The 27,081-nt window shown below is 42.1% G+C and overlaps 1 protein-coding gene across 1 annotated transcript in view; it reads left to right on the forward strand.

The window, feature by feature from the left end:
* Positions 1–27,081, forward strand: part of PIGG (phosphatidylinositol glycan anchor biosynthesis class G) — a 66,114-nt gene that overhangs the window by 24,289 nt on the left and 14,744 nt on the right. Inside the window, exons 7-12 of the mRNA XM_040417607.1 lie at positions 737–954; positions 6,043–6,324; positions 11,137–11,585; positions 13,950–14,141; positions 15,934–16,243; positions 25,993–26,156. Of these exons, the coding sequence (XP_040273541.1) occupies positions 737–954; positions 6,043–6,324; positions 11,137–11,585; positions 13,950–14,141; positions 15,934–16,243; positions 25,993–26,156 (1,615 nt within the window). The remainder of the gene's footprint in view (positions 1–736; positions 955–6,042; positions 6,325–11,136; positions 11,586–13,949; positions 14,142–15,933; positions 16,244–25,992; positions 26,157–27,081) is intronic.

Here is a 27,081-nt window from a genome sequence, read left to right on the forward strand (position 1 = left end):
CTTCAAGTGGATCGAATTGATACACTAGGGTCCCATAAAAAAATTAAATCTGAATTCATTTTAACGCATACAAACTCAGTGGTATGGAAAACTGTAGTAAACTATGCTTTTCAGTTCTTTTTACAACCTATAAATGAAATGTGGGACAAAAGTGATGGGAACATAGCCTAAGAATGTTATACTGTAGCGTATCACTAGTGCATTCATCAATGTGGCTGGCATGGTCACAGGATGTGAAGGATCTAGACCAAAGGTTACCACACTGCTGACAAACTCCAGTGCGCGGTTCATCAGTAGATAGACTCTCTTACAAAAGAGTTCAAAATGTGTTGGCGTTTGTCATCCATGTGGTAGGTTCTGGCTGGAGCTTCTATAGCTTTCTATATATACATTTGTTGGTCTGGAATCGTTGATATTTTTGGCTTTATTTTATAGAGTCTATATATTTTATAGATTTTGTATCTCTAGGTGTCAATGTGTTTTCATCTTTCCATATATCCAGTGGTTAAATGCTTCTGCTGTAGTTACCTGCTCAATGCTTCCACAAAATTTAGGGTTGTTCATTGACGTCAGCATTCCATGAAAGTGTAAAGCATTGTTTTTTTAGTAGTTTGTTTAAACCCTTGATTTATTGCACAATTGAGATATAATCAATTGTAATTTTGGTTTTCCTGTTAATGATGTAGCCTCCCAAATTGTAATAACTACATTTTTATATTCATTGATGTATTTTCAGATGAAGGTGTAGAACAATTTAAGAAGGCAGAAAAGTTGCATGCAAATTGGATTAAGCTATACCTGGAAGGGAATACTTCAGAAGTCCTCACTAACCTTGGCAGAAAGCTTATCAAACAGTACTTAAAGGCCCTGCAGAAGCTGAGCGCCTCCTTAAGTAAACAGGTGGCAGAGTATGACATCTACTCCATGACAGTTGGAGCCATCATAACTTTAGAGGTAGAACTATGTCATAATATCTTATTCTCACTCTGCATAACTTATGGGGCATTGTGAATGATGGATCCTGTCTTATCTGTAATTCTAATCCTGCCTGTAATGATATCACATCTGTGTATAGATAAGCAGATAACTGCAGTAAAGTGGTCTGTACAGACCAAGAAGTGGCGCATAATATTAGGCTTAGTGGCCAGTGCGAAAATTGCAGGAATTTAATGGTTTTTGTTTAAATATAGATATTGATATGGAAAATTAAAAATAACATACTGTATTTTTTGCTTTATAAGATGCTCTCCCCCCCCCCCCCCCCCCCCAAAAGTGGGGAGAAAATGGCAGTGCATCCTATAAAGCGAATGGTGCAATTTTTACATTGCTGACACTAATACAGTGCGGCCTGCTATGTATCAGAGCTCTATCACGCAGGGTGGGAGGAGGGGCTGGAGGCTGACTGCTGGTGCACTCACGGCGGGGCCCGGTGCAGTCACTGTACTCCATTACACCGGGCCCCGCTCACAGCAGTCTTCCTATGTAAAGTGTGGTCATGTAATCCTCAACCAGTGGCTCTGCTTTGTTAAACTACCATAATCGTCTGTAGTAGTACTCACTATCAATCTAGCAGGCAGGCCGGCAGCGTAACGTCACTCACACCGTCATGCTCCTCCTACTTCATTAATGAAGCTGGCAGAGCAGGAGCGTGACTGAATGAGTGACATTACGCTGCCGGTTGAGGATTACATGACCACACTTTACATATCAAGACTGCTGTGAGCGGGGCCCGGTGTAATGGGGGTCACTATTTACACAGGGACATGAGAAGACACAGAGGGGACCAGCATAAGATGCTTTATACAGTCAGGTCCATAAATATTGGGACATCGACACAATTCTAACATTTTTGGCTCTATACAACACTACAATGGATTTGAAATGAAACTAACAAGATGTGCTTTACCTGCAGACTGTGAGCTTTATTTTGAGGGTATTTACATCCAAATCAGGTGAACGGTGTAGGAATTACAACAGTTTGCATATGTGCCTCCCACTTGTTAAGGGACCAAAAAGTAATGGGAAAGGGAAAGAAGTGGAATGTTATGCAATGGCCAAGTCAATGACCTGACCTGAATCCGATTTGAGCATGCATTTCACTTGCTGAAGACAAAACTGAAGGGAAAATGCCCCAAGAACAAGCAGGAACTGAAGACAGTTGCAGTAGAGACCTGGCAGAGCATCACCAGGGATGAAACCCAGCATCTGGTGATGTCTATGCGTTCCAGACTTCAGGCTGTAATTGACTGCAAAGGATTTGCAACCAAGTATTAAAAAGTGAAAGTTTGATTTATGATTATTATTCTGTCCCATTACTTTTGGTTCCTTAACAAGTGGGAGGCACATATGCAAACTGTTGTAATTCCTACACCGTTCACCTGATTTGGATGTAAATGCCCTCAAATAAAGCTGACAGTCTGCAGTTAAAGCACATCTTGTTCATTTCATTTCAAATCCATTGTGGTGGTGTATAGAACCAAAAATGTTAGTATTGTAGTGATGTCCCAATATTTATAGACCTGACTGTATGTAGCATCCACACATCCCTCATAACAGTATCATCTACAAATCCCCCAAAAAAGTCTCATCCATAGATCCCCAAAAAAGTGTCATCCACAGACCACCATTAGCTCAAAACCCACCAAAAGCACACCTTTTGATTACAATTTTTTTTTTATTATTATTTTCCTCCTCAAAAACCTAGATGCGTCTTATCATCAGGTGCGTCTTATAAAGCGAAACATACAGTAATCAAAAATTCTTTAAAAATGTTAAATGTAAAAACTTGATTTAAACAATAGGTCATTTTCTGATGACATTTCCTTTAAAAGGGTTTTCCGTGACCTTTATAGTGATGCAGTATCCTATGTATAGGTCATCAGTATCTGATCGGTGGGGGTGTGATATCCGGGACCCCCGACTATCAGCTGTTTGAGACTGCTCTCGCAGTAGCGCCACAGCCTTCTCTCAGCTCACCAAGCTCAGCGCTGTAAATTTGATATCGGCTGTGCTTGATATTGCAGCTTAGCCCAATTAACTGCGCCTAGGCCATGTAGCCGTTCATGACCTAGGTAAAGCAGTGAGAAGGCCGCAGCACTACTGCGAGTGTCAGTGCCATCTCAAACAGCTGATTGGTGGGGGTCCCAGGTGTCCCAGGTTGGGAGCTCCTCCTACTGGTAAGTGACAGGTCCGGCCGGGAGCTCCTCCTACTGGTAAGTGACATGACCTGTCACTTACCAGTAGGAGGAGCTCCCGACCGGACGCAGACCATCGCAGCTCGCAGGTAAGTATAATGGTTCTACAAATTACTAAGTAACCATGGCAACCGGGACTGCAGTAGCGTCCTGGTTGCCATGGTTACCGATCGGAGCCCCAGCGTTTAAACTGGGACTCCGATCGGTACACTCCACTGCCACCAATGATAGGGGGGAGATTTTAATTAGGAGGGGGAGGGAGGGGAGAAGGCCCACTGGCCACCAACAAATTAACTACAGGGGAGGGGGGGCCCACTGGCCACCAACGACTTAACTACAGGGGAGGGAGGGGGGCCGGCCGCACTGGCCACCAATGAGTTAACTACAGGGGAGGGGGGGGGCCCACTGGCCACCAATGAGTTAACTACAGGGGAGGGAGGGGGGGGGGGCGGCCACACTGGCCACCAATGTGTTAACTACAGGGGGGGGGGGGCTGCCCCCTGCTGCCTGGCAGCACCTTCCAGGCAGCAGGGGGCAGTCATGTACACAGTTCTGTTAGTATATTCTAACCTGAAGCGTCCCCATCACCATGGGAACGCCTCTGTGTTAGAATATACTGTCGGTTCTGAGTTTTCACTTCGTAAAAACTCAGCTTTGAAAAAGCTTTTATGCAGACGGATCTTCGGATCCGTCTGTATAAAAACTAACCTACGGATCACGGACACGGATGCCAATCTTGTGTGCATCCGTGTTCTTTCACGGACCCATTGACTTGAATGGGTCTGTGAACCGTTGGCCGTGAAAAAAATAGGACAGGTCATATTTTTTTTTTACGGCCAGGAAACACTGATCACGGATGCGGCTGCAAAACGGTGCATTTTCCGATTTTTCCATGGACCGATTGAAAGTCAATGGGTCCGCGAAAAAAAACGGAAAACGGCACAACGGCCACGGGTGCACACAACGGTCGTGTGCATGAGGCCTAACTCCAGCCAGGAAGCCACAAGAGAATAAACCCAAGTGACCACCCCCAGTCAGGGAGTTTACCCTTACAGCACCAGACAGGAGAAGGCTACAACTTTAAAGGGGAAGTGCAACACCAGCCAACCGGCAACAGCATGCGTGGCAACCATGTCACGGCGCACACTGCCACCACATGCCATAACAGCAACACGTTGCCACGACAACCGCAAGCATGGCACCAGTGCCACAGCGCACACAGCAAATGCCGTGACAGATATTTACCAAATGTCCACTTTATGTTGGCATCACTTTCAAACATACCTTAATTTTTTATTTTATTTTTAGAAAATTAACACCTTTTAGATACCGGAGGTTTTTTCCTTTTTCATTTTTCTTCCCTATCTTCCTGGAGCCCTAACTTTTTTACTTTTCCCTTCACGTATTCATATGAGGGCTTATAAGCACAATTTTACGGATTTTGTCCCTACAGCGTTCTCTTTGTGGCAAAACTGACCCGTGCCCTTCATTCTCTGGGTCAGTACAATTACAACGATACCACATATGTATAGTTTTTTTTATTTTTTATCTCTAAATAGTGTAATGTAATAGTTTATGTTAAATAGTGTAAAAATAAATCAAAACTTAGAAAAAAAGTGTTTTTTACATCACCATATTCTGATCCCCATAACTTTTTTATAGTTATGTCTAATGAGCTGTGTGGCGGCTCATTTTTTTGCGGGACATTCTGTAGTTTTTATTGATAACATTATTTTGGGTAAGAGAAGCGATGAAAAATTGTCGAATTGACCATTTTGATACTTTTTTATTTTTATTCTACGGAAAGGGGGGGTGATTTTAAATATAAAAATAATCTATCCCTAAAAAAAAAAGTATTACTAAAACACAGTAATTGTCCTTACACATTCCAAAAAATGAAATGACAGTTACATACACTTTAAATAGCAGTTGTCACATAAAGATCACAGTCAAGTGCACATTCTGGGGGAGATTTCTCAAAATGGTGCAATGGGAAACTGGCTTAGTTGCTCATAGCAACCAATCCGATTCCACCTTTCATTTTTCAGAGCTCCTTTGGAAAATGAAAGGATCAATCTGATTGGTTGCTGTGGGCAACTAAGCCAGTTTTGATAACTCTCGCCCTGTGAGTTTTAGGAATCCGTATATTCCTTTGGTTGGTCACTGGTTGCATTTCACTTTTCTTTCTAGAATAGGAACCCATACAGTTATTTAACCTTCTGTATATCACATGTGGGCATATATTGTATGGACAGGGTTTAGGGGAGTGGCCACCATCAAAGATATCTCCGATCCAGGCTGTTTAAGCTCTTAGATGTGGACATGCTATAGGAGATCTGTCAGATTCTATAAATGGCTCTATTTGCAAAATCTATGTGACAGAATCCCTTTAAGGCCTGACTATTGCAGTGTATTGAGCAAACGATCACCGGTTCAAGTCCCCTTAGTTGCTGATTGTTATAGGAAGATAGATGTCAGTCGTTAGTGGGGTGGGTTGGAGAGATTCATGATCTGAGAGGTGAAGAATATAGGGGCTCCCGAGGTCTTACAGTGTATTGAGCAGACATGTTTCAGCTTGTGCTAGAGCTGCCTTATTCTCCGTTTAGGAAAACAACTGGGTCATTTCAAGTAAGTGGCCCAGCATTTTGCTCGGGGTCTCTTGTCACCAGTTACCTGTGGGCACCATGAAACTGGTCAGCAATTTCCTTTAAAATCTCATACATATTATACCAATATAGTATTCATCAATTGCTATTGACCACACAAAGATCATGTAAGCAGTTTACAGTTATTAGCTTGTGTATTTAGATGGACACCTTTTTTTATTTTTATATTTTCATTTTTGCAGATGTTCTTCCTTCTTATACTCAGCATCCCAAGTGCTTTGAGCAGCAAGGCCGAGTTTGATTTGCCTCTATCGTCGCCAGTCTTCTCACTATTCTTTTATATGACATGTCTTGTGCTGGCTGCCGTCCATGTCATTGTATGTACATCAACTGAGAACATGTGCTTCTTCTGTAGCATATCATGGATGATGGCGATGGGCATTATGGTATTCATTTCAGCAGTACTCTGTATTCTTCTATCAGTTTTAGGAAAATTGATTTTGAAACCTAAACCATCTCATGAGGTGAGTAAATTAACATTGTAAAAAGTACCATATATACATGTCTTTATTTCAGTGGTATGTCTTTATTATCTGCGGCGCTATATACAGGTGAAACTCGAAAAATTAGAATATCATGCAAAGTTCATTTATTTCAGTAATCCAACTTAAAAGGTGAAACTAATATATGAGATAGACTCATTACATGCAGAGCGAGATATGTCAAGCCTTTGTTATAATTTGTATGATTATGGATTACAGCTTATGAAACCCCAAAGTCACAATTTTGAGGTCCCCTTTGCTCAGGGGGTATGGATTAATTAGCTGACTAGAGTGTGACACTTGGAGCCTAGAATATTGAACCTTTTCACAAAATTCAAATTTTAAGCTGGATTAATGCAATTCCTTTTAATTTGCATTACTGAAATAAATGGACTTTTGCACGATATTCAAATTTTTCGAGTTTCACCTGTGTGTGTGTGTGTATATGTATGGGTGTATGTATGTGTGTGTGTATGTATGTGTGTGTGTATATATATATATATATATATATATATATATATATATATATATATATATACTCGCCTAAAGAATTATTAGGAACACCATACTAATACGGTGTTGGACCCCCTTTTGCCTTCAGAACTGCCTTAATTCTACGTGTCATTGATTCCACAAGGTGCTGATAGCATTCTTTAGAAATGTTGGCCCATATTGATAGGATAGCATCTTGCAGTTGATGGAGATTTGAGGGATGCACATCCAGGGCACGAAGCTCCCGTTCCACCACATCCCAAAGATGCTCTATTGGGTTGAGATCTGGTGACTGTGGGGGCCATTTTAGTACAGTGAACTCATTGTCATGTTCAAGAAACCAATTTGAAATGATTTGAGCTTTGTGACATGGTGCATTATCCTGCTGGAAGTAGCCATCAGAGGATGGATACATGTTCTCATTCTGTTTACGCCAAATTCGGACTCTACCATTTGAATGTCTCAACAGAAATCGAGACTCATCAGACCAGACACCATTTTTCCAGTCTTCAACAGTCCAATTTTGGTTAGCTCGTGCAAATTGTAGCCTCTTTTTCCTATTTGTAGTGGAGATGAGTGGTACCCGGTGGGGTCTTCTGCTGTTGTAGCCCATCCGCCTCAAGGTTGTGCATGTTGTGGCTTCACAAATGCTTTGCTGCATACCTCGGTTGTAACGAGTGGTTATTTCAGTCAACGTTGCTCTTCTATCAGCTCGAATCAGTCGGCCCATTCTACTCAGAGCGGCCCGTCTGGCACCAACAACCATGCCACGCTCAAAATTGCTTAAATCACCTTTCTTTCCCATTCTGACATTCAGTTTGGAGTTCAGGAGATTGTCTTGACCAGGAGCACCCCCCTAAATGCATTGAAGCAACTGCCATGTGATTGGTTGACTAGATAATGGCATTAATGAGAAATAGAAGAGGTGTTCCTAATAATTCTTTAGGTGAGTGTGTATATATATATATATATATATACACATACAGTGACTTGCACAGATATTCAGCCCGCCAAATAGTCAACAGATTTCTCTGGAACTCCAAATGACATTCAGGCTGCGTTTACTTATGCACTTCATTATTATTACCATTATAGGTACAGACAAACTAAAATCAGGCCAGTGCCAGATCCATCACAGCAGGGAAATCGGCAGTGCCCCATGGCCCCATTGAGCATCCTTTGGTTTTCAGCATGCTGCGCTATTTTACAAGTTTTTATTTTCTTACTCCCAATAGAGCCTCCAACAAAGATGTGAACACAGCCTTAGGGTATATTTACACGACCGTATTTATGGGTCCGCATTTATTTATTTCAATGGGGCCACAAAAGATACAGACAGCACATGGTGTCAGCATCTGTACTTCCATTCCGCCGCCCCGCAAAAAAACAACAATAGAACATGTCCTATTCTTGACCGCAATTGCAGACAAGAATAGACATTTCTTTCATAGGGTTGGTGGTGTGCGTTCCGACGGCAAAACACATATAGTTGTGTGAATGTACCCTTAGGCCTGTTTCACACGGGCGTTGCGGGAAAATGTGCGGGTGCGTTGCGGGAACACCCGCGATTTTTCCACGCGAGTGGAAAAATCACTCATGTTTGGTACCCAAACCCGAACTTCTTCACAGAAGTTCGGGCCTGGGTTAGGTGTTGTGTAGATGTTATTATTTTCCCTTATAACATGGTTATAAGGGAAAATAATAGCATTCTGAATACAGAATGCTTAGGTGATCAATTGAGGGTTAAAAAAAAATTAAAAAATTAACTCTCCTTCTCCTCTTGTTCGCGTAGTTCCCGATCTCTTCTTTACTTCTTTAATGATGAGCTGTGGGCTAAAGGACCTTTGGTGACGTCAGATCACATGCTCCAATCACATGGTACATCACCGTGGTGATGGACCATGTGATTGGAGCATGTGATCTGACGTCACCACAGGTCCTAGCCGGTATTTTTATCTTTTAAGAAGTAAAGAAGAGACCGGGAACTACGCGAACAAGAGGAGAAGGTGAGTTAATTTTTATTTATTTTTTTAACCCCTCCAGCGCTATTTTACTATGCATTCTGTATTCAGAATGCTATTATTTTCCCTTATAACCATGTTATAAGGGAAAATAATACAGTGAATAGACTGTCACCTAGCAACCATGCGTGAAAATCGCACCGCATCCACACTTGCTTGCGGATGCTTGCGATTTTCACGCAACCCTATTCACTTCTATGGGGCCTGCGTTGCGTGAAAAACGCAGAATATAGAGCATGCTGCGATTTTCACGCAACGCATAAGTGATGCGTGAAAATCACCGCTCATCTGAACAGCCCCATAAAAATGAATGGGTCGGTATTCAGTGCGGGTGCAATGCGTTCACCTCACGCATCGCATCCGCGCGGAATACTCGCCCGTGTGAAAGGGGCCTTACAGAGATTGCTCTAGACATTTTTTGTTCTGGGAACCAGTAGACTGTAGTAGCAAATGTTCAATCTCTTTAAACAATTTTATTTATCAGCATTTTTTAATGCCATTAAATGTCATAGACACATTTCAAAGATTTCAATTGGTGGGGGTCTGAGACCAGATCGATAGAATAACAGAGAAGTGCCCACATATTCCACTCTATGTTTTCACTGCAGCAGAGGAGAGAGAGTGTGATATGCCAACGCTTCTCTCTCGTTGTTCTAGCAGTTGGTGGGGGGGCTCAGCGCTCAGACCCCCATCCATCAAAACTTTTGATATGTCTCCATGACATATCAAAGGTTTTATGAAAATTCTGTGATTCTTTAAAGGGATTCTGTCACCTCGTTTTAGCTTATAGAGCTGCGGACATGCATGGCTAGATCGCCGCTAGCATGTCCGCAATATACCTGTCCTATAGGGCTGTGTGCTTTTATTGTGTTTAACAAATGATTTTATAGATATGTAAAGGAGCCTGGTAAGGTGCCCAGGGGGCTGTACTAACCTTCTTGGGGCCCAGCCACGCCCCCTGTGAAGGAGCCCAGCACCACCTGCGTCCTCCGGATCTCCTCCTAGCTCACAGTTAGATTGCCGTAATCTCGCGATACGCAGTTCCTTCCCTGAGGCTGATTCAAGCACAGGGAAGGAACACTATACCGGCACTGCGCATGCGCGAGCTCACGGCAATCTAACTGTGAGCAAGGAGGAGATTCGGAGGACGCAGGCGTGGCTGGGCCCCAAGAAGGTTTAGTACAGCCCCTTGGGCACCTTACCAGGCTCATTTACATATCTATAAAATTATTTGTTAAACACAATAAAAGCACACAGCCCTATAGGACAGGTATATTGCGGACATGCTAGCGGCGATCTAGCCGTGCATGTCCGCAGCTCTATAAGCTAAAAGGAGGTGACAGAATCCCTTTAAATTCTACATTTCTATCTCTTGCAGTGGCCACTAGGGGAAGCTTACTGCATAATGTATTACTAAGGTGGACGTTCATTTTAAACCAGCTTTCCCAGGTTATCCATCATTACCAGCCCACAATGTTTGTGCCAGTTACGAGTTAACAACATTCACATATTAAGGCCTCATGCACATGACTGTATTTTCTTTCCGCATCCAATCTGCATTTTTTGTGGATTGGATGCAGACCCATTCATTTCAATGTGGAGCAAAAACTTTATCCGTATGTCTCATGCACATGACTGTATCTATTTTATGGTCTGCAAATCGCAGTGTCAGACGTACAGATATGGAAAGCACAAGTATGATCCATCTGCTTTCCGTATCTATATGTCTGCTCTGCAAAATGATAGAAAAAGTCCTATACTTGGCCGCAAAATGTGGACCATTCGGATGCAACATGGACAGTATCCATATTCTGTGGATGGGTGGCGGGCATAAGCTTTACAGTTGGGCCGGTGGAAATTGTGGGATGCACACCGGGTATTTTACCGATCTGCCTTTTGCAGACCGCAGAATACACACAGTCATGTGCATAAGGCCTAAGGTTGTAGTGTACAGTTTGGCAAAACCACTCATATCATACCCAAAATTGCCGCTGTTCTGCACGTTTTGTACAGCTGAAAAACTTTTTTAATATGTTTCACCTGTGAAACGCGTGCAGCCACTAACCACATTGCGAAATCTCAGTTTGCGAAATACAACAGCTGTATCCCTTGAAGTTGTTGCACTGGTTTCTGGCGCTATTGAGCCATATCATATAGGTTATAGTATGAATGGATGCTTTGTGTATGTGTTTTTTTCTTGTATGCATGTCCTTTGCAGAATCTTACAACCTTTTTATGTTTCATATTTGTAATGTAATTATTAGTATTTTTTTTTTTTCAGAAACCAAACTCCAGCATGTCAACATGGTCAGAACTAGACCTTCTTCTACTGGTGGGGACACTTGGCCATGTTTTAAGTATGGGGGCAAGTAGCTTTATTGAGGAGGAACATCAGTCCTGGTATTTCCTTGTCAACACTTTGTGTTTGGCTTTATCTCAAGAAATGTGCAGGAAATATTTTCTTGTAAGAAAACGAAATAGAATGAACTCTACAGACTTAGACCATGGTGCACAAGGAGATGTCTACATTAATGAAGTCTATGATGCACACAAAAAGGAGTTAAGAGAAGAAAGGGTATCAATTTTAGAACGTTTTATTAAAGACAATGAAAAATGGATTGCGCTGACAAGTCCTGGCGCTATCCTTATATGTTGTCGATTATTACGTCCCTTGAATCAGACTGGAATTCAGTGGATACATCGATCAGATTTTGGACACTGGTTGACAAAGTAAGCATACTGTATGTTTGATAACACTAATATGTATATGTGAAAGTTGACATTTGTACAAATTCCTTAAAGGGGTATCTTACATTTTATCACCTGCCCTGTGGATACGTGATAAACCTAGAAATAGACTGATCCTGAGAAAAACAGAAATCTTGCATAGAACATAGGTGTTCCTCCTGATGTCTTCCATTTTCTGCAGGCAGACAAATGACAGCATTAAAGGGATGCCCTGTCGACAATAGTAGACCAGAGTCACTAAAACCTGTACCCATGACTAAGACTAGTTTCTGCATTCAGATGTCTGAGGGCTGGGACTTGTCTAAGGGGCTTGGCTTATCATAGTCTCTCTTTTTGTCTACAGAAGACCACTGTCATAAGCCAATTTTCTGCAGGCAAATAAGGGAGAGGATGGGACTTAAAGGGGTTGGCCATTATCTGTTATCGATTAGCTGCACATATGCTGGGACCAGCACATAAATGCAGCTAGTAATAGGTCTTATTAAACCATTTGTACAATGTCCAGTGGTCTACTATGTTTAATGTACAGTACAGACCAAAAGTTTGGACACACCTTCTCATTCAAAGAGTTTTCTTTATTTTCATGACTATGAAGGCATCAAAACTATGAATTAACACATGTGGAATTATATACATAACAAACAAGTGTGAAACAACTGAAAATATGTCATATTCTAGGTTCTTCAAAGTAGCCACCTTTTGCTTTGATTACTGCTTTGCACACTCTTGGCATTCTCTTGATGAGCTTCAAGAGGTAGTCCCCTGAAATGGTCTTCCAACAGTCTTGAAGGAGTTCCCAGAGATGCTTAGCACTTGTTGGCCCTTTTGCCTTCACTCTGCGGTCCAGCTCACCCCAAACCATCTCAATTGGGTTCAGGTCCGGTGACTGTGGAGGCCAGGTCATCTGGCGCAGCACCCCATCACTCTCCTTCGTGGTCAAATAGCCCTTACTTTCAAAGTTTTCCCAATTTTTCGGCTGACTGACTGACCTTCATTTCTTAAAGTAATGATGGCCACTCGTTTTTCTTTACTTAGCTGCTTTTTTCTTGCCATAATACAAATTCTAACAGTCTATTCAGTAGGACTATCAGCTGTGTATCCACCTGACTTCTTCTCAACGCAACTGATGGTCCCAACCCCATTTATAAGGCAAGAAATCCCACTTCTTAAACCTGACAGGGCACACCTGTGAAGTGAAAACCATTTCAGGGGACTACCTCTTGAAGCTCATCAAGAGAATGCCAAGAGTGTGCAAAGCAGTAATCAAAGCAAAAGGTGGCTACTTTGAAGAACCTAGAATATGACATATTTTCAGTTGTTTCACACTTGTTTGTTATGTATATAATTCCACATGTGTTAATTCATAGTTTTGATGCCTTCATAGTCATGAAAATAAAGAAAACTCTTTGAATGAGAAGGTGTGTCCAAACTTTTTGTCTGTACTGTATGTTTTTTTTCAATCAAATCGTTTTTTATTATTCAAATAAAGTTGGTATATCACAATACAATTTGCATCACAATTTTCCTGGTGTTTTCTCCCCTCCACATCTCAAATACACACAATTATAAAAACATTATCATATAAAAACATTATCATATGTCCATATATTTGTTACCTCTTCTACAGTCATTGTACATAATGAATATACCAAGATAAAGAAAAATCATTTACAGAGTCATTTGACTGTTATAACCCCAACAACACCCACCCCCCCTCCCCCAACTGCCAAACCCCCCCCCCCCCCCCCCCCCCAGATCAGAGCATGAATTTCCAAGACCTTTTATATTACAACATGAGTGTGAGACAACCATTCATTCCACAACTTTTCAAACTTCAAAGGAGCTGTACTGTATGTTTACTTGCAGGTCCACTTACCTGCTTTACCAGGATGCACTCGCAAAGTGGCCACTGATGGAGGGTCATGTGACCAGTCCGGTCTATCAGTTGGCTCCAGTTATTAACACTGGGGACAAACTGCACATGAGCTATTTCCTCTTTTCTGTCCCTAGTTTAAGCAAATGGAGGGCGCTGATGGATAGGGCTGGTCACATGACCCTCCATCAGCGGCCATCTTGGGAGTGCAGTGCTGGCAAGCAGGTAGGCGTACCTGCAAGTAAACCTAAATTAGGCACATTAAATCATCGGACATACCTATTACTAATTGCATGTATGTACTGTTCTCAGGACATGTGCAGCTAATGATAGTGGCCAAGCCCCTAAAAGGGGAAGTCCAGCCTAATTCAGCTTAAAACAAATGGCTGGCAGGACTGTGTTCAGAACTGTTACATTTTAAAGTGCCTTATGTTCCAGTGTGCCATTATGTCTTTTTTTCTTTATATTTGCAGCTCTGAACACAAAGCTGAACTGTCATTTTTGGTAGGAATCTGCTTAGTGATGATCTTTATTTTAATTCAAGGAAAATGCTCTTTAGTGTCTAAAGTAGCACTGCTGTTTGGATTGCTGGGGGTTTACTGTTACAGAGCCGCCATAGGCCATGTTTTGTATCCATGGCAACAAAACGCTAAAGATCTGACAAAGTAAGTAGAAAGTGACTTTATTTCCTTTTATAATATCATTTCTTATAATTACCTAGTATTTGCAGCATAAGGGCTATATATACAGAGCACACCAACAAACCCTAGACAAAGCTCGATTCTCATTTTTATGGATAAAAAAGTGCAAATAAATATATTGGGTAGACCAACGGAGTGCAACGGATCCCAGAGAACATTGGCTGAGAAGGGATTGTGCTCAGTAGAAGCCTCCGCCATTATGCACACGTAGGGAGCCAGTGCCCAGACTGCTATCGCTGTTTTTAATTAGGTGAACCGTGGATCAATAGGTCTGGTGCTCCAAGTCCACCCAATATATTAAAAAGGTCTGCATAGCTGCTGGTGTCACATTAAAAAGTGTCATACTGTACAACTAAATAGAAAGAAGAATAAAAAGGAAAATAATTGAGAAAATTGAAAATTGCATAACCACAACAGTCACACAGCAAAAGCTGCTGCTGAAGGCCAGATGCCCAGGGTTATTAAGCACAGAGGCTATACGGCTATGTCATAAAATGATGTACTTGGGCCTCATGCACATGATGGAGCTGGGTGCACAGGGTCTATATTGTGGTACACAGAGGCTATACGGCTATGTCATAAAATGATGTACTTGGGCCTCATGCACATGATGGAGCTGGGTGCACAGGGTCTATATTGCAGCGCACAGAGGCTATACGGCTATGTCATAAAATGATGTACTTGGGCCTCATGCACATGATGGAGCTGGGTGCACAGGGTCTATATTGTGGTACACAGAGGCTATACGGCTATGTCATAAAATGATGTACTTGGGCCTCATGCACATGATGGAGCTGGGTGCACAGGGTCTATATTGTGGTACACAGTGGCTATACGGCTATGTCATAAAATGATGTACTTGGGCCTCATGCACATGATGGAGCTGGGTGCACAGGGTCTATATTGTGGTACACAGAGGCTATACGGCTATGTCATAAAATGATGTACTTGGGCCTCATGCACATGATGGAGCTGGGTGCACAGGGTCTATATTGTGGTACACAGAGGCTATACGGCTATGTCATAAAATGATGTACTTGGGCCTCATGCACATGATGGAGCTGGGTGCACAGGGTCTATATTGCAGCACACAGAGGCTATACGGCTATGTCATAAAATGATGTACTTGGGCCTCATGCACAAACCCTTTAAGCATGCACAGGACTTATTGAAGTAAAAGAGAAGGAGGATGCTTTGGCACATCCATAGAGCTTTTACTTACAGCTCTGAACAGCAGCTCTATAAAACATTGCTGCTGTGGTAGTGTAATAAAATAAAGAAGATCCAATATACCTATAAAGAGAGAAGGTATAACAAAAAGCATAGTTCACCCAGCATTGCTGTTATTTCAAAAGTATGTTAACTTTGCTAGAGTAGAAGAAAACCTTCAACCCAGAGTTATTAATGCTGTCCAGTGCTGGAGTCCCATGACCTTCTGCTGTAGTACTGGTTCCTGTATGTGCCCCCATGCCTTTTGTGGCATAAACTACTGTTGTCAGCACATAGTCCTTGGGTTACCAGATAGTTGAGGTGACTGGTGCTTGGCAGCTGCCTTTATTTGGTCACTACCTAGAAAGCTTGGTGCACACATTGTGGGAATTTCTGAAGCTATTTAAGTCGCAGATTATGGGCACGTCATATGTGCACCATAATTTGCGACTTTTTACGCTTTTTCGGCATTTGTACGGTGTTTATACTAAGAGGGAACGTTTAGCTATGTTTTTCATCAATAAGCTTCTCCTATTCATTTCTACAGAGGAATCACAGAAGCTCGATTCGTCTACATATTTGTACTTGGGATTCTTATTACTGGAATAAAAGACTTGGTGAAATCTCATGTCATGGGCATAGATCCTAAAGCAAAGACTATGGGATTATGGGAAGTATACAGTGGACTGATTCTTCTTGCAGCACTTTTGTTTCGACCACACAACCTTGTGGTTTTGGTGTTATGCCTCCTCATTCAGATGATTTTAACAACGTTCATCTGGAGAATCCTGAAGTATGATGCAGCTCAGATCACTATAATGCACTATTGGTTTGGACAAGCTTTTTTCTTTTTTCAGGTAGGCAACACTGCTGATATATTCTATTCTATAAGGCATTATGCACATGGCTGTATAAAAATGGTGAATCGAGCATTTAAAAAAAAAAAAATTCTTCTGTTATGGCGTTCACCGCATAGGAGAGATTTTTTTAAATATATTTTTTAATAGGTTGTACTTTTCGGACGTGGCTATATGTAATATGTTTATTTATTTATTGTTTATATATTTTATATGTAAAATTGGGAAAGGGGTCGATTTTATACTTATAATATATATATATATATATATATATATATATATATATATTATATTTTTTTACTTTTTATTTAATAACTATTTCCCCCCTTAGCGGCTAGAACCTGGGATCTTTTGATCCCTTGTCCTATCCACCCTAATAAAGCTCTATTAGAGTGAATACTGTCCCTGTTGCCCTGTGCTTTGTGCACACAGCAGCAGGGAGATTACCATGGCAGCCAGGGCTTCAGCAGCGTCCTGGCTGCCATGGTAACCGATCGGAGCACCGCCATTAGACTGCTGGGTCTCCGATCGGAACTGCCACTGCACCACCAATAAAGAGGGGGGGGGGGACCCTGTGGCCACTGCCACCAATGATTTAATACTGCTCCACTAATGAAGATAACTAACGTTTAATACAAATACAGGAGGCGGGTGCCGGCTGCAGAATCACATAGTGTGGCACCTGAGGGGTTAACTGCCGCTGATCGCAGCTCCCTGTCATAGAGGTCTGGTGCCGGCTATGTGAGTCTGCAGCCGGCACCAGTCTCCTGTATTTCAATTAATGGGTGAGTTATCTTTATTGGTGGCGCAGTGGCCACAGCCCCTCCCCTCCTCTCCTCCTCCCCTCTCACTTGTCATTGGTGGTGGCAGCAGCCTAGTATCGGTAAAGGGCAAATCCCGGTATGGAATCGATACCGGTACAAAAGTATTGATTGGGTATCGATAATTCGATACCTAGTGCAACCATAATTTAGACTAGAGTATGTGATGCTAGTCTCGTTATATCTGCCTCATTATGTTTTTGTAGTGCCATTCTAAGACTGTTTCCCGGAGTTCTTCAAATTGCAGCATGGTCTGGCTGGGATATTTTTTTTCAGGTGTTTTCATATAGACTACACTATAGCAAAAGAAGGTTTGAGAAAAATGAAAGTAAAACATTGCATAGCTGAAAATAAAAAATGGCACCCCAAAAAATAGCCCTGGCTTTATCCTCTAATTCTCCAGTGCATATTGATGTCAGGTATATGTACAGTGGTATATCATATGACGCTGCTACAGCGCAGAGAACTATGACCCTGTGTTGTCTCCTTCCAGTAGTGCATGATATTCAACCAGACAGAATATTTTTAGTGACTGCAGAAGAGCAGATAGGAGCAAGGGCGAACGGTCATATAATGTGTGTTTGGTGTAATATACTTACAGCATGATATGAACATTAAAGGTGTTTTCCTGGGTTTTCATATTTATGGCTTATTTTCAGGACATCCTCAATATGAGATCGGCAGGGGTCTGACTCCTGGCACCCCTGCCGATCAGCTGTTTGCTGAAGCTATGCACATACCGTAGCTCCAATGAGTGCCAGCCATTGGATAGCAGCTGTGCTTTGTATCGCAGCTCAGCCCCATTCACATGTGACCAATGAACGTGACGTCACATGGCCTTGGAAGAGGCTTCGGCGCTCGTGGTGCACCACAGCCTCTTCGTACAGCAGATCAGTGGGGGTGCCGGGAGTCAGACCCCCACCAATCTCAAATTGATGTTTTATCCTGAGGATAGGCCATCAGTATCAAAATTGCGTAAGATGAAAAAAGATTGAGATTCCTCAGTGGTTAATACTTTTTAGTGGCTAACTGAAAAGATGATGACAAAATTGCAATCAGGCGTCTCTTAAGACCGTACCTGAAGATTTACACATTTATACACCAAAGTACATCGGAATAATGAGGTGGATGAGACAAGCAAATTATACAACATCTATACATAAGGATTATAGATGAGAAGTGTGACAGTTTGAGTGTCCTCTAATTTATGTCCAGTCATGAATGCGATGAACCCGAGAGGTCTGAGGGCACACTCCTTAAAGGGGTTGTCCAAGCTATTTCTTTTGACATATCCTCAGGATAGGTCATCAATATCAGATCGATATGGGTCCGTCACCCTGCACCTCTGCCGATCAGCTATTTGAAGAGAAGGCGCGCGCCCTGCCAGTGCTTCTTTCTCTTCATTGTTTACCTGCTCGCCGTCGCATCAACAGCAGTGGTGAGTTGGTTTAACTAAAACAAGCTGGAATGGAATGAATCCTTTCTTTTCAAGTGTATATGAAGGAGCTGTCCAACTTAAGTGAATGGGACGGCTTGTAATTACACCTGCTTAGCTGCTGTTCCGATGGCAAGCATGTAAACAATGAAGAGAAGGCAGCGCTGGCATGGCGCGCGCCTTGTCTTCAACCAGCTGATCAGTGGGGGTGTCCTGAGGACAGTTCATCAATAAAAATAACTTAGACAACCCCTTTAACCACTTAAGGACCACAGGTTTATACCCCCCTAGTGACCAGGCCCTTCTTTACAAATCGGCACTCCACAACTTTAGCGGTTTATTGCTCGGTCATGCAACTTACCACCCAAATGAATTTTACCTCCTTTTCTTCTCACTAATAGAGCTTTCATTTGGTGGTATTTCATTGCTGCTGACATTTTTACTTTTTTTGTTATTAATAGAAATTTAACGATTTTTTTGAAAAAAAATGACATTTTTCACTTTCAGTTGTAAAATTTTGCAAAAAAAAAGACATCCATATATAAATGTTTCTCTAAATTTATTGTTCTACATGTCTTTGATAAAAAAAAAATGTTTGGGTAAAAAAAAAAAATGGTTTGGGTAAAAGTTATAGCGTTTACAAACTATGGTACAAAAATGTGAATTTCCGCTTTTTGAAGCAGCTCTGACTTTCTGAGCACCTGTCATGTTTCCTGAGGTTCTACAATGCCCAGACAGTACAAACACCCCACAAATGACCCCATTTTGGAAAGTAGACACCCTAAGGTATTCGCTGATGGGCATAGTGAGTTCATAGAACTTTTTATTTTTTGTCACAAGTTAGTGGAAAATGATGATTTTTTCTTTTTTTTTTTCTTACAAAGTCTCATATTCCACTAACTTGTGACAAAAAATAAAAACTTCTATGAACTCACTATGCCCATCAGCGAATACCTTGGGTTGTCTTCTTTCCAAAATGGGGTCACTTGTGGGGTAGTTATACTGCCCTGGCATTCTAGGGGCCCAAATGTGTGGTAAGTAGTTTGAAATCAAAATGTGTAAAAAATGACCGGTGAAATCCGAAAGGTGCTCTTTGGAATGTGGGCCCCTTTGCCCACCTAGGCTGCAAAAAAGTGTCACACATGTGGTATCTCCGTACTCAGGAGAAGTTGGGCAATGTGTTTGGGGTGTCATTTTACATATACCCATGCTGGGTGAGATAAATATCTTGGTCAAATGCCAACTTTGTTTAAAAAAATGGGAAAAGTTGTCTTTTGCCAAGATATTTCTCTCACCCAGCATGGGTATATGTAAAATTACACCCCAAAACACATTGCCCAACGTCTCCTGAGTACAGCGATACCACATGTGTGACACTTTTTTGCAGCCTAGGTGGGCAAAGGGGCCCACATTCCAAAGAGCACCTTTCGGATTTCACCGGCCAATTTTTACAGATTTTGATTTCAAACCACTTTTCACGCATTCGGCCCCTAAAATGCCAGGGCAGTATAACTACCCCACCAGTGACCCCATTTTGGAAAGAAGACACCCCAAGGTATTCGTGATGGGCATAGTGAGTTCATGGAAGTTTTTTTATTTTTTGTCACAAGTTAGTGGAATATGAGAATTTGTAAGAAGAAAAAAATAAAATAAAAAAATCATTTTCCGCTAACTTGTGACAAAAAATATCAAATTCTAGGAACTCGCCATGCCCCTCACTGAATACCTTGGGGTGTCTTCTCTCCAAAATGGGGTCACTTGTGGGGTAGTTATACTGCCCTGGCATTTTCCAGGGGCCCTAATGTGTGGTAAGTAGGTAAATGACCTGTGAAATCCTAAAGGTGCTCTTTGGAATGTGGGCCCCTTTGCCCACCTAGGCTGCAAAAAAGTGTCACACATGTGGTATCGCCGTATTCAGGAGAAATATCTCGGCAAAAGACAACTTTTCCCATTTTTTATACAAAGTTGGCATTTGACCAAGATATTTATCTCACCCAGCATGGGTATATGTAAAATGACACCCCAAAACACATTGCCCAACTTCTTCTGAGTACGGCGATACCACATGTGTGACACTTTTTTGCAGCCTAGATGCGCAAAGGGGCCCACATTCATTTTATGAGGGCATTTTTAGACATTTGGATCCCAGACTTCTTCTCTAGGGCCCCTAGAATGCCAGGGCAGTATAAATACCCCACATGTGACCCCATTTTGGAAAGAAGACACCCCAAGGTATTCAATGAGGGGCATGGCGAGTTCATCGAAATTTTTTTTTTTTGGCACAAGTTAGCGGAAATTGATATATATATATTTTTTTTTTCTCACAAAGTCTCCCTTTCCGCTAACTTGGGACAAAAATTTCAATCTTTCATGGACTCAATATGCCCCTCACGGAAAACCTTGGGGTGTCTTCTTTCCGAAATGGGGTTACATGTGGGGTATTTAGGGCCCCTAGAATGCCAGGGCAGTATAAAGCGTGAGAAGAAGTCTGGAATATAAATGTCTAAAAAATTTTACGCATTTGGATTCCGTGAGGGGTATGGTGAGTTCATGTGAGATTTTATTTTTTGACACAAGTTAGTGGAATATGAGACTTTGTAATAAAAAAAATAATAATTTCCGCTAACTTGGGCCAAAAAAATGTCTGAATGGAGCCTTACAGGGGGGTGATCAATGACAGGGGGGTGATCAGGGAGTCTATATGGGGTGATCACCCCCCTGTCATTGATCACCCCCCTATAAGGCTCAATTCAGATGTCCGTATGTGTTTTGTGGATCCGATCCATGTATCAGTGGATCCGTAAAAATCATACGGATATCTGAATGCAGCCTGACAAGGGGGTGATCAATGACAGGGGGGTGATCAGGGAGTCTATATGGGGTGATCACCCCCCTGTAAGGCTCCATTCAGATGTCCGTATGTGTTTTGCGGATCCGATCCATGTATCAGTGGATCCGTAAAAAACATATGGACATCTGAATGCAGCCTTACAGGGGGGTGATCAATGACAGGGGGGTGATCAATGAAAGGGGGGTGATCAGGGAGTCTATATGGGGTGATCACCCCCTGTCATTGATCACCCCCCTGTAAGGCTCCATTCAGATGTCCGTATGTGTTTTGCGGATCCGATCCATGTATCAGTGGATCCGTAAAAATCATACAGACGTCTGAATGCAGCCTTACAGGGGGGGTGATCAATGACAGGGGGGTGATCAGGGAGTCTATATGGAGTGATCACCCCCGTCATTGATCACGCCCCTGTAAGGCTCAATTCAGACGTCCGTATGCGTTTTGCGGATCCGATCCATCTATCAGTGGATCTGTAAAAATCATGCGGATGTCTGAATAAAGCTTTACAGGGGGGTGATCAATGACAGGGGGTGATCAATGACAGGGGGGTGATCAGGGAGTCTATATGGGGTGATCAGGGGCTAATAAGGGGTTAATAAGTGACAGGGGGGGGTGTAGTGTAGTGTGGTGCTTGGTGCTACATATTGCTGAGCTACCTGTGTCCTCTGGTGGTCGATCCAAACAAAGGGGACCACCAGAGGACCAGGTAGCAGGTATATTAGACGCTGTTATCAAAACAGCGTCTAATATACCTGTTAGGGGTTAAAAAAATCACATCTCCAGCCTGCCAGCGAACGATCGCCGCTGGCAGGCTGGAGATCCACTCGCTTACCTTCCGATCCTGTGTGCGCGCGTTCACAGGAAATCTCGGCTCACGCGAGATGACGCCAATCGGCGTTAGCGTAGCCTGGGAGAGCCGCCGCAATGACGCCTTTCGGCGTTACAAGGACCTAAATCCATGAGGCACATTCATTCCTGATCGGAGTGTGTCAAAGGTTATCATGAACTTGTATTCCCAAATTCTCCTGCCCCCCCTGAGATTTGAAATTCCCTTTTATTATCAATACTTTCATGTCTGCTAAAGTGTTTAGGTACAGGCAAATCTTTACTTTCTGCTTTTATTGTGTGGTGATGAGAGTGCATTCTTGTTTTGAGTATTTGACCAGTTTCAGCGACAGAGACCCCTGGTAGGACATTTGACAGGTGAACATACCTGGGGTCTGAAAACTACTTCATGATTTCTCGATGCCCTTGTAAAATAAACTCAAATAATGTAGGATGTCAGAAACTGGGGTGCGTGGGTTTGGAGAGGTGTCTATTTTACTGTTGTTGTCTTTTTTATAATTTTTTTAAAACATTTACAATATACAGATCTTTGATAACATCTATGGGTAAGTTCAACCACAGATTTGTTGTCAAAATTTCTGCAACAGAAAAACCTAGATATCTGAAGGGCATGGATTTATGCAAACCCTATTCAGGTGCATGGGACAGTCACAGAAATTTCTGCTACAAATCTTCTACGTGTGAACTTAGCCTTGGCCAGCCATGAGTTTCAAGCATTTGTGTGGGTTTTTTTTTACAGATGTTTTTGTTTTTTTATTTCTGTTTTGAACATGCATTTTTAATATAGAAACCTATTGGACAAAAGCCTCACACAGAGCTGTATTTTGAAAAAGAAAAAAAAAAACTGTTTAAAACACTATAAAAACACCCTCCAAAAAAAACAAATGCTGCGTATCTTCTCACTTATCAGAGTCGTAAAATCACTAGAGAATACTTCTTTAGGAAGATATGGTTTATTCATGGTCAGGAGCATTAAAGAGAAGCTGTCATCAGAACATACAGTGCAATCTGCAGGCAGCATGTTATAGAGCTGGGTATATAGATTAGCGATGCACAACCTTTTCTGATCCAAGTGCCACATTGTCAAATTAAACCAATTCCAAAGGTCACAATGAAACTTAAATAGGCTTCATCTTTTGAGACATTTATGACATATAAAAATATATGCCATAAATGTCTAATAGGTGCAAGTCCCAACTCCAGGAGTCTCACCATTTGGGAGAATGGGGTCTTCATCTTCCTCAATCAGCATTCCACAGAATAGGAGACCATGGCTCCATTATAGATTATGGTGTCGTGCTCACATTGTAGTACATTTTGTTGGGGTTTCCTGTCAGGCTGCTCAGCCATGATGGTATATCATACACAGGATTGCATCATTACCATCTATTGTAGAGCAGTCTAGTGTGTAGTGAAGATGCCTTCTCAAACAGCTGATCGTGGGGGTTCCTGGTGTCAGACCCCAAAAAATAAAAATCATGGGCATTGCCATGTGCAAAATTGCCCGTACTATTAAAATATAAAAAATATTTATCCCATACGGCAAGCGGGGTCAATGTAACTGCGCCCCCTTGCTGCCGCTTCTCCTGTGACTGACATCCGGCTGTTCGGCAAAGCCAGACGACTGTTGGGCATAAGCGCTGTCCGTCATAGCGAAGGGGCAGGGAAGGAGGCACGGTTACCTTGACTTGAAGCAAGGAGGCCGCTGCCCCCTTGACTTCAAGCCTGACTGGAAAATAGCGCAGACGGAGGATAAAGGAATGTTTTTCATACTTCTGCCTCATCAGAATGCAGTAAGAAAATCATCATTCCAAACTCAACTGCCGCTGACAGGTTCCCTTTAACAGCAGTCATGTGGGCCATAGACCTAATCGTCAGGAGGGGACCTCACTGACTTCTATGGGAGAGTTTTCTAGGCATGCTCTGTGACCTGTGCAGAGGTCATTGTACAAGGAAAGAATAGATAAGCGTGACAATCACCTATTTTGAATGGTGGATCCTGTCTTATCTTTACACAGAGGTGAAATCATTACAGGCAGGATTAGAATGACAGATAAGCAGGTAACTATGACCATGTGGGCCATAGACACAATGGTCAGGAGGGGACCTCACTGACTTCTTTGGGAGAGTTTTCCAGGCACCTATTGTGAATGGCGTATCCTGTCTTATTGATACACAGAGGTAATATCATTACAGGCAGGATTAGAATTACAGATAAGCAGGTAACTGTAGTAAAGTGATCTGCACAGACCAAGAAGTGGTGCCTATTAATAGGCTTAGTGGCCAGTGCCAAAACTGCGTAAACTTATGGTTGTTTTTTAGTTTACAAGAAAATTGTGACTAGAACATTCAGAAATCACAGGTGCATATCCATGAAGCAAGCATGATTATAAAAAATAAAATGGCTGCACACCATTATACATACAAACAATATAGCTAAGAAATAGGGATCATTCTAAAAGTACAATACTGACTATAAATGAGTCAATGGAAGTGCACATATTTGATCAAACGTGTGTTGGGCCAATCTACCAGGTGTCAAGCCACCTTGACGCCTGGTAGATGGGCCCGACACACGTTTGATCAAATATGTGTGCTGAGAGCTTCCATTGACTTATTTATAGTCTGTATTGTACCACTTTTATTTAGAATGACCCCCATTTCTTAGCTCTATTGTTAGTATGTATAATGGTGTGCAGCCATTTTCTTATTTTATCATGTTTTTTTTGTTTAGATATTGACATGGAAAATTTAAAAGAACATCAAAATTTCTTTAAAAATATGGTTAACATAAAAATGTGTTTTAAACACTAGGTCATTTTCTGATGACACATTCCCTTTAAATGTATAAATTACAAGTCTTACTGAAAGTTTTCCCATAAAATGATATAACAATCCCCTCAGCTATTCCTGCTTTATAACATGCTGCCTGCAGATTGCACTTCTTTTTATGGTGACAGGTTCTTCTTTAGGCCTCATGCACACAAACGTATTTTGTTTCATTGTCCGTTTCGTTTTTGTTTTTTTGCGGATAGGATTCGGACCCATTCATTTCAATGGGTCCGCAAAAAATGCGGACAGCACACCGTGTGCTATCCGCATCCGTGTGTCCATTCCGTAGCCCCACCAAAAAAAAAAAATATAACATTTCCTATTCTTGTCCGTTTTGCGGACAAGGATAGGCATTGTTACAATGGATCCGCAAAAAAGACGGATGCCATATGGACGTCATCCGTTTTTATTATTTATTTATTTTTTTGCTTATCGGCAGTTTGTGGACCGCAAAACACATATGGTCGTGTGCGTGTAGCCTAACACTCAAGCCTGCTCCAAGATAACTCTAAAGGAGGGAGATGGGCCGATTCAAACAGCTGTAGTGTTTTGTGGATACGCAAAACATGGATACCGGCCGTGTGCGTTCTGCAATTTGTGGACAGCACATGGCTGCAACCATAATATAAAATGCCTTATCTGGTCATGCTGTATCCTTGCTGTGGACCAGAACCACAAATGCATCTTTTGCGGCCCCATTGAAATGAATGGGTCAGCACCTGTTCCGCAAAATTTCGGGATGGGTGCAGACCCGTTCATATGGCCGTCTGAATGGGCCCTATCCTAGACTAAGTCTTCATTCTGAGTGGATGTTGGATACATAAATGCAGCTCATGCTTTTTCCATGACTTTCTCCTGCTCAACATATAGCGAACAGGATAAAACAGTATGGGACTGCTTTCTACTTGTTGTGTGCAATCCTTATAACACTAAAGTCTTGTTTATGTTTTCCTTATGTTTTCAGGGAAACTCCAACACCATAAGTACAGTGGATATTTCGGCTGGTTTTGTTGGTCTTGAGGGTTATGTTGAGATACCAGCTATTTTCCTTACTGCCTTTGTGACCTACAGTGGGCCTTTTCTTTGGTCCATGCACTTGTTGTGCTATCTGAGTGGGGAAGTCAACAGGTAATTATAAAATACATAAAAATTGTATTTCAGCTTTAGTAGTGACAACTAGGTTTATTAGTAGTTTGTGGATTTCTCCCGGATGCAATGCATTTTTCACTGAAACCTTCCTCTATGGGGCCAAAGTTGCATGAAAAACACAGAATATAGAACATGCTGCGATTCTCACGCAGAACTGATGTGTGAAAAACAACGCTCATGTGCTCTGACCCATTGAAATGATTGGGTCCGGATTCAGTGCGGGTGCAATACGTTCATTTCACACATTGCACCAGCGCAGAAAACTCACTCGTGTGAAAGGGTCTAAATGTCTGGTAGGTGCCACATTCCCTTCCACTGGTCCTCTTCTCCCACAGTTAGCATTCAGGAGAGGAGGAGACCATGCATGCGCGTGTCTCTTCTCTCTTTTATAGATTGGGTTCTGTGATGACAGCCAACCATTTCATAGAGCATTGCCAATACGTTTTCATACAGGACAAGTCTCTTTAAGAAAAAAATAAAGCACACTACCTAAAGGCGGGTTTACACCACATGAAGTAGCAGCCGATTGTCGGGAAGGAAGCGTCAAGTAAAGGAGATCGCTGCATGTAAATGCAGCCATCTCCTTCACAGTATGAGGACGAGGGATCCCTATGATCCGTTGTCCCCATACCGAATCACTGTTTCTGGCCAGCAGATCGCTGTTTAGACAGCGCAATCTGCTGCCTAGAAATGATGATTGCTGTCCCTGCATGAATGACAGGATCACCCGATGAATGTGTGGCACACTTACACAGGCATATTTTCAGGAACAAGCGTTTGCAAGAACAGTCGTTCCTGATAATGTGCCCATTAATTGGCTTGTGTAAATCCACCGTAGAGGGGTTATCCAAAGTATAAAACATGCCCCCCAATGCTCGGGCCCATCGTATAGATTATGCTTATC

This window comes from Bufo bufo, chromosome 2 (genome assembly GCF_905171765.1).
Source record: "Bufo bufo chromosome 2, aBufBuf1.1, whole genome shotgun sequence".
Lineage (NCBI taxonomy): Eukaryota > Metazoa > Chordata > Amphibia > Anura > Bufonidae > Bufo > Bufo bufo.